This window comes from Vipera berus (genome assembly GCF_964194415.1).
Source record: "Vipera berus genome assembly, chromosome: 5".
Taxonomy (NCBI): Eukaryota; Metazoa; Chordata; class Lepidosauria; order Squamata; family Viperidae; genus Vipera; species Vipera berus.
The window spans coordinates 10,834,016-10,842,508 of NC_138207.1; the positions used below are offsets into that span (position 1 = coordinate 10,834,016).

Sequence of the window (8,493 nt, forward strand, 5' to 3'; positions counted from 1 at the left end):
AAATTTAGTACACCCTAAACTGTTGCCCTATTTTATTAAAAACAAAAAACAGTTCAGTGGTATGCAATTACTTATTCTATTCATTTTTTTGCTGTTTGTACAATTTGCTAAAACAATTAAAATGCCCAGATCTTCGTTTTAAAGTAAAATTCACTTCCTTATTTTGTGTGTGTGTGTGTGTGTGTTCCTACTATAAATTCATTTGCAATTGCTACAGCGTCATAAGCAGACTTTGTTGTATTTTAAAAATAATTGGCAAATGCTCAGGGTTTCCCCCCCCACCACCACTCTGTCTCTCTTTTTAATATAAACAATGAACTTTTCGATTGCCATGTTTGTTTTGATAAATACTGTACAAAAGTTGCTTGCAAATATTAAAACATTTCCCATCCCCTTTCCCTGATCTTTTCCTCCTCTTGCCTACCTCTCTTTCTGGAGCCTAGTTCTAAAGAATATTGATAAAAACTTTTTTTTGTGTTTTTTTTTAAAAACTTTTTGCAAAGTACAGTTTTCACTGGAACTGGATGTGTGTGTGGGGGGGAGAAGAGAAATGTTTGTTGGGGGTCAAAACAAGTTGAGTGGAGTTGATCCCTCTCCAAGCGGAGAGAAGGGGGGGGGGGGAAACTGTACAAGTTTCCTGGTTGGGTTATTAATATTATTCTTCTTATTATTATTTTTTTGTCTTTGTTTCCCTTTTCCTTTCTGATTTTTGTATGCGATCTGCTTTCCCCTACCTACTTATTCTCTGTACAAAAATAGCTGCCCCCCCTCGCCCCTCCCCCGCACCACCCCACCCCCCAGAAAAACAGGAGAGGGGGGGAAAGGCAGAAAGAGTCCAACATTGCTAAGAAAAGTTTGTCGCTTGGTTTGGGTTTCTCACGCTCCTTCTTGCCGAGCCTCCCCCCCCCATCCCGCGCCGCCCCCCCCCCCCGGGTCTTACATGTGGGACAGAGGCAGCGTGCCGTTTATCGCCGCTCCTGGCACAGGTGCGTTCTGGTAATGCTGCGACATGTGCAGTCTGCTGGGGGCGGCCGGCTCCGCCACGTCGGCTCCGGGCAGGTACATGCTGATCATGTCCCGAAGGTCTCCGCCTTGGCAAGGAGCTCTGGAGTGGGAAGAGGACGTGACGACGGGCGGGCTGGAGCTGGACTCGGTCTTGACCCCCGAGCCCATGGAGCTCAGCCCCATGGCCGGGGTGGCTTGCTGCGAGTAGGACATGCTGCTGTAAGTGGGCGAACCGTTCATGTAGGTCTGCGAGCCGGTCATGGAGTTGTACTGCAGGGCGCTGACGTCGTAGCGGTGCATGGGCTGCATCTGGGCGGCGGCGGCGGCGGCGGCGGCGGCCGCGTTGTGGGCGTTCAGTCCCGGGTGCTGCGGGTAGCCGAGCTGCTCCTGCATCATCCCGTAGCCGCCGTTGGTCCAGCCGTTCATGTGCGCGTAGCTGTCCATCCGCTGGTTGACGCCGGCCGCGCCCAGCGGGGCCCCCACGCCGACCCCGGCGCCCATGGAGTTGGAACCCGGGGCCAGCAGCCCGCCCGGCAGCGTGTACTTATCCTTCTTCATCAGCGTCTTGGTTTTCCGCCGGGGCCTGTATTTGTAATCCGGGTGTTCCTTCATGTGCAAGGCGCGCAGCCGCTTGGCCTCGTCGATGAAAGGTCTCTTCTCCGCCTCGGATAAAAGTTTCCACTCGGCCCCCAGGCGCTTGCTGATCTCCGAGTTGTGCATCTTGGGGTTCTCCTGGGCCATCTTCCGCCGCTGGCCTCGGGACCAGACCATGAAAGCGTTCATGGGTCTCTTGACCCGGTCGGGGCTGTTCTTCTGGCTGTTGGCCCCCCCGGCGTTGCCGTTCCCCCCCGTGCCTCCCCCCGGAGTAGCCTGGGGGGCGGGAGGCTTGAGGTCGCTTTCCATCATGTTGTACATTCAAGCGGCTTTGCCTGCGGCGGGGGCGCAGCGGCGGCGGCGAAGGCTCGGCCAGGCAAGCCGGGCGGGAGCTTAGAGGCAACCGGCGTTCATGCAGGGCCCGCGAGGGCGAAGAAGTCCGACGGCCGCCGCTTCCCCCAGCCCCGCCCGGCCGGAGCTCGAGCGGCGGCGGCGGCAGCAGCAACAGCGGCAACAGCGGCAGGAGCCCCCTGCCCGCCCGCCCGCCGGCCGCCCAGCCAGCCAGCCGGCCAGCCAGCCGCGAAGAGCCGCCAAGGAAGCGAGGGCGCCAGTCAGGAGCGAGGGAGTCCCGCGCCGGGCTGGGCTTCTTCGGGAGAGGAGCCGCTCCCCCCCCCCACACACACAGACAAGCCCCAAACTCCGGCGAGAGGACGACCGGCGCCGGGATCGCCTTCGACCGACCGGCGGAGAGCCAGCAACAGCAGCGAGAGCAGGAAGATCGGCGACGTCAGCCCTCGGACGGTTAGTCGCGGCGCTTCATAACAAAGGAAGCTGGATCGGAGCGTCTGCAGGCAGAAACTTCTTCCAGAACTGGCCGACGTCTCTCCTTCCTCCGGCCGCCTCGACTTGCAGCCTTTTCCCGCCCCCCTCCGCCGGAGCTCGGAGTCTTAAGGAACCGGCCCGGATCCTGGTCCCCCCGCGCCCGTTTTGGCTGGGCTTTGTTGTGCTGCCCCCCACCCCCCGCACAAACCCACTCCCTCTCCTTGGTCTCTCTCTCTCTCTCTCTCTCGAGCGCGCTCCCTCCCTCTCTCTCTCTCCCTCTCTTTCTCTCTCTCTCTTTCTCTCTCTGCCTTGACAACTCCGGATACTTTTTTGAACAAGTTAATAGACAACCCATCCATGTGATGGGGGGCTTGTCAGGGAATAAATGCGTCCGCCCCGGCCAATCAGAGCGCGCCGGCTCCTCCACTGAGGACAAGTCTCCCCGGCGAGTTTTGCATGAAAAGGGGAGGGGCTTCCCGCGCGCGCCAGCCGGGACGGCTCGGCTCGGCTCGGCTTTGGCTTGCGGGGATGGTGGTGGTGGTGGTGGTGTGTGTGTGTGTGGGGGGGGGGGTTGAGGGAGAGAAGCGGGCAGGCGGGAGGCGGGCCTTGGAGGAGGCGAGAGCGCTCCCCGCGGGCCCCTCGGAGCGCCTCTTACGAGCAACAGGTCACACACGCCTCGCGGAGGAAGTGTGTAAACAGCATTGTTGCTACATTAAAAAGCAAAACAACGCGCCCCCTCCGAGGAAGGCCTGCTCGGCTGCAAGTTGCTGGTGCCTTGCAAACAAAACAACAAGAAGAACAACAAGAGAGAGAGAGAGAGAGAGAGAGAGAGAGAGAGAGAGAGAGAGAGAGAGAGAGAGAGAGAGAGAGAGAGAGAGAGAGAGAGAGAGAGAGAGAGAGAGAAGAAAAGTTGCAACTTTTTTTTTAAGTGTGATTTGTAGAGGAAGGCGAGGGGGGGCTGTCGTGTTCCCCCCCTCCCCTCCCCCCCTTTGCGAGGCTTTCCGAAAACAGGCCGAGGGATCGGCCGGCTTGAGCGTTTGTACTGAGGCCTCCTGAGATCCTTCACGGGGACGACCCAAGATCCGGGAACAGCCTCGAGGTTCTGCCCGGAGCTGATTCCCGGCCGCCTTCCTTACCCAAGTACCGCGGCACTCTTAGGCGCCCTCCTCGCAGGGCGAAGCTGGGCGGGTTGTGATCTAAGGAATCTAGAGAGCCTCGTACTGGAAGAAACTGGGTGGGTCTCTCTCTCTCTCTCTCTCTCCCTCTCCCTCTCCCTCTCTCTCTCTCTCCCTCTCCCTCTCCCTCTCCCTCTCCCTCTCCCTCTCCCTCTCTCCTAATAGCAACCGTGCAAGGGAGACCTGCCCTGTCCCTGCGCCTTCGGATGGCGCTGCTGCTCCCACATCTCCCTGGACGTGAGGTTGGGCTGGCTTGGCGCCCTCTCTTCCCCCAAGAGCAGAGGCGGCCGTCCAGCCCCAGGCCTCTTGGCCCTCGCCTAGATCGGCGCCCCAAAGTTGCTCCTTCTGGCACCTGTTGGAAGGCGGTCCGGTCCAGTTCGCCACCCCCGCGTGTCCAGGAGGAGAGTCAACTCCCCTCCCCCCCCCAGCCCCGCCTCCATCTCTGTCCATCTGGAGGTCTCGGCTGGACGGGGCGCCTTGGGAAGGCCAAAAACTTAACTTCCAAGTAACGGCTTGCGAGACAGGCGCGGGATAGTTTTGTTCTCCCTTTTGCCCCACCGACGCCAAGTCCCCCCCGCCGCCACCCCCCCCCCCCCGCCCCTACCCCACGGCTGGAAGCCACGCCAAGCTGCGCTCTGCCTCCCTTCCCGAGCATCTGATCTTCTCTCCACGAGACGCTGGAGACGGGAAAGGAACAAGCAAATGTCGTTTCTCTCCAGCAACCCGGGGGCAATTCCCTTCCCTTCGCAACCCCCCCCCCCAACGCCTCTTTTTCTTCCACAAAGCGAAAGGAAGAGATTCAATAAAACCCACTCACACTCACACACGCGCTCCCTGGAACGGGAAGCATAAAGGCTCTCCCTCCTCCCTCCCTGCCCTCCCCTCGCCCCCCCCCCGCGGGCCTTTTAACATTTTTCCCCCCTGCAATTTTAAAGTGCAGCATTATTCCTTCTCAACGTCCCCCCACCCCACCCCACCCCGCCAGGCTTGGGAAGCAGGTGCGCAGGTACAATAAAAGCAGGCTGAGAAAAGCGAGGGAGAAGTGAAAAGCCGCGCCGAGATTTGGGGAGGCGATTCGGGGATGCTCCGGGGAAACGAGAGCGCGCGAGCCGGAGCGCGCATCCAGTTCGCGGCGGAGTCTCTCTCTCTCTCTCTCTCTCTCTCTCTCTCTCTCTCTCTCTCTCTCTCTCTCTCTCTCTCTCTCTCTCTCTCTCTCTCTTTGCAACGACAAATGTGGCGGGGATGCTGGGGGGGGGGGGAAGAGAGAGAAAGTTCAAGAGGTGAGAGCCCGGGACAGCACAACCGTTACAAATAGGTAGTTTTGTTATTTTTGCTGTCGGTACAAGCTGTTAAACAAAAGCGCCAGCTAAGTTTATTCCACGGCTCTTGTGCTGGGATCTTTGGGGGGGGGGGGGAAACGCGCTTAAATACAAAGAAGCGAGGGGGAAAGAGAGGAAACGCGATAAAATGAGACATATTCAGCCGTAGTTGCTATACAAACAGCTTAAACATGCAGGATTCGACTCTGAAAAAGCAAAAACAACAACAACAACAACAACAACAACAACAACAACAACAACATAGCCGGATTTATTGGCCAGCATATTTTATTCCGAACTCGGGAGTGGGAGTGGGAGGTTTCCCTTTGCTCCCAAAGCTCCCCCTTCCTCCCGCTAAATTCTTGCTTTTTTTCCCCTCGTAAATTTCCACGGGGAGGGATTTTCCTGATAGCTCCTGCTTAAACTTACACAACTGTATAGTTTTCATCCATTTTTTTTTGTAAAAAAAAAGCTCGGTGAACTTTGCTTTTAAGTTTCAAGCAAATGGAAGGTGAAAATACGAATAGAAAATGTGTTAGGGACTTCCCCTTCTTCCCCTTTCATTTTGGGGTTATCCTGATGCCTCTCAGATCTTCGAAAGTATTGAGGTTGTTTCAAGAATTCCCAATCGGCTCGTAGGTAAAGCTCAGAGATACAGGGCAGAAACCCACAACCGGAAAAGTTGTTTGGAAATACACAAAAGGAGAAACGCCTGAAAAAGGACGCCCTGAACTTTCTGATAGGGGGTTTACGCACAGGCTTGGTGCGCCCCCTACTGGTCTCTCTGCATTTCCCCCTCTAAAAAGAAAACGAAAGGCAGAGGAGGGGGGGGGGGAAAGAGAGAGATTGAGAGAGTGGGGGGGGGGACTATAGGGAAACTCCTGAAGTTAATAGTGAATATTATCTCTGTTATTAAGTTGGCATGCTCTGCTTTGCTGACTTCATTAACGTGAGTTGGCTTTTTCGTGGTTTCCTCTTCTGCTGAGAATGATCGACTCAGAAGAGAAATAAAAGGGACTACAAACTTCAGACATGATTTTAATGTTCTTTAATTCCCTGATCTGATTTACAGCAGCAGATAAAATCCTTTTTTTTGGGGGGGGGTGTTCCCGCCTTTCCAATACTGGAAAATAAATAAATAAATAAATAAATAAATAAATAAATAAATAAATAAATAGCAGCTATTCAAACCTTCTTATAGAGCCATCCGAGATGTTCAAACACCTTATATTAACTATTGTTTACCCTCACGTTTGAAAAAAGTCTTCTAAACAAACAAACAAGGAAAACTGAAACACACAAAAAACGGGCAATTAAGTTCGAAGGAAAATAATGGGTATGAAGGTAGTGATTTGCTGGGGGTGGTGGGTTAAAACAATGAAAACCAATGGATATTTAAAATTTGCAGCCAAGCAGCTACGCGGCAAGAAAGGACCCCCCCACCTCCTATCCAGTTTAAAGCTATAACTAGATGCTTTTTTTAAAAAAAATCGGCCCTGAACTCTATAATAAGAGGTTAAAGTAGTTGGTTTGTCTCTCGCCTAATTGCATTTACCCCATAAATAAAACGTGTCTGCGTTAGCAGGGGTATTTAGCGTTTTATTTTAATGAGCTGCGCTTTCGGCGTGCAGCCAGGTCAGCATCCCCATCGTAGATACAGAATTTATGGGCCGGATAAGATTAAAAATGATCTTAGATTAAAAAAAAAATAGAATCGATCGGGATTTTCCCGCGCCGCTTTCTTCTTTCCAGCGCCGGTCTTGCGCACTTTCATAAAGTCTAAGTTTCTCTTAAATCACATTTAGGCTCACCTAAGTCGAAAAAAATCGAATCGCGGTGTCAAAAAAGAGGGTTCAGACGAGCGGGCTCCGCTTTTCCCCTCCCGCCCGTTAAGATTTCGGCCTCGTAGGGGGGAAAAATAAAATAAAAAAAAAAGCCTGAGAGCCGGGTTTAAATCCGAGGGGGATTTCAAAACCGCGTGGGCTAAAATGTATGAAAATGTAAGGAAGAGGTTGGCCTCTTCCGCGTTGCCCAGAGATGTGGCGAAAAAGATATTCAAGACAGGCGGCTGACACGTTTCGGCCGGGTCTCTGTTGTTGGTTTTTTTTTCCCCTCGACACTTAGAAAACTCTTAGTGCGTTTGGGTATCGGGTGTGCGTTGGCCACGTTTAAAACGCCAAGCAAATGCCTGTCTTGCAGACCAGCCTGCAAAATTAGTCCAGTGTGTTATTTGAAGAAGGATATTTGGTTGGGATAATTTTTTTTTATTAAAAGAAAAAAACCTGGCTTGTTTCATTCGGGCTTTCAAATCCAAACTTCTCAAAGCTATTATCTTGTCTTACGGGAGAAGTGTGTGTGTATGTGTGTGTGTAATCGCCAATCTTCCTACCTTCCCACTCTTCCCCCCCCCCCCTCCTTTGGTGGAAACTGAGGTTTAACTCGTACCAATTAGGCGAGAACTAGCCAAGCAACTTACTATTATGATGCTCGTTAAAAACCCTTCTTTTCTACATCTGCATTTGAGTGTGTTCTCCCGGCCTGTTAATCTTCTTATGGAAATGAAGCCGAACGGCAGGGAACCAGCGGACACTTAGAGAATGCCCTTGTTAGGAAGGAATTTCTCAGCATTGTTAATTAGCAGCGTTTGACGACCACCAGGACTGGGGTGGGGTGAGTTGGGGGGGGGAAGTCTGTTTAACCACTCACAAGCCCTTTGTGGAGGAAGAGCTGCACAAAACTATTATTAGTAGTAATAGTGTTGTTATTATTATCATTACCACCACGACCATCACCAGTGCCGCATGTTCTAACTTGAAAAAGGAGCTTTGCAAAACAACAACAACAACAAAAAAACACCTCGTGTCTGACAGTGTAGGGACTACACTTTGTATGTATGTGTGTTCGTGTGTTTGTGTATTAGTAACAATCTCCCGGTGAAAAATATTGACTTGTTCTCCTAATTCAGTTTCAGGCAAACAATTCAGGAAAGGGAAAAGTTTTTATAGCCACTTCCTAATGAGGAGAAGGAGAAGGAAAATGAGGAGGAAGAGGAGGAGGAGAAAGGAGGGTGAAGGAGGAGGAGGAGGAGGAGGAGGAGGAGGAGGAGGAGGAGGAGGAGGAGGAGGAAGAGAAGTAAGGGAAAAGGAGAAGGAACAGGAGAAGGAAAAAAAATGAAAGAGGCAAACTAATATTAGTGAAATTCACAAAGATCCTCTAGCTATCCCTTACCAACCTTGAGCAATTGGTATACAAACCACATCTTCATACAATTCCCAACAAATTATTCCTGAAAGTGTTATTTTTTGGGTAGTTCTAGGAATAATGAGAGTTCTGTTGAAAAGAGGAAGAAGGAGAAACAGATCTATAAAGAAAAAAAGTGCCATTGGAGTGGATAGCAGATGCCCCAAAAAAAGGAATACTTGTTTTTCTCTGATTAAAATGGATTGGGACACATCTCTTATAAATAACTCTCAGTTGGCCTTGCTTAAAACTGTAATGGAGTGTCATGTTGTCTCTAATCCTGACAGTTTACAAACTGAGTGAACAAATAAAGATATCTCTAGAGGCTAATCTGGGTT

The 8,493-nt window shown here is 51.9% G+C and overlaps 1 protein-coding gene across 1 annotated transcript; it reads right to left on the reverse strand.

Moving 5' to 3' along the window:
* Nucleotides 1-754: 754 nt before the first annotated feature.
* On the reverse strand, nucleotides 755-1,920 carry SOX2 (SRY-box transcription factor 2; the record flags this gene model as incomplete). The annotated part of the gene is made up of 1 exon (XM_081329884.1): nucleotides 755-1,920. The coding sequence occupies one exon, from the start codon at nucleotides 1,918-1,920 to the stop codon at nucleotides 937-939; it is 984 nt and encodes a 327-aa protein (XP_081186010.1). The 3' UTR covers nucleotides 755-936.
* Nucleotides 1,921-8,493: the final 6,573 nt, after the last annotated feature.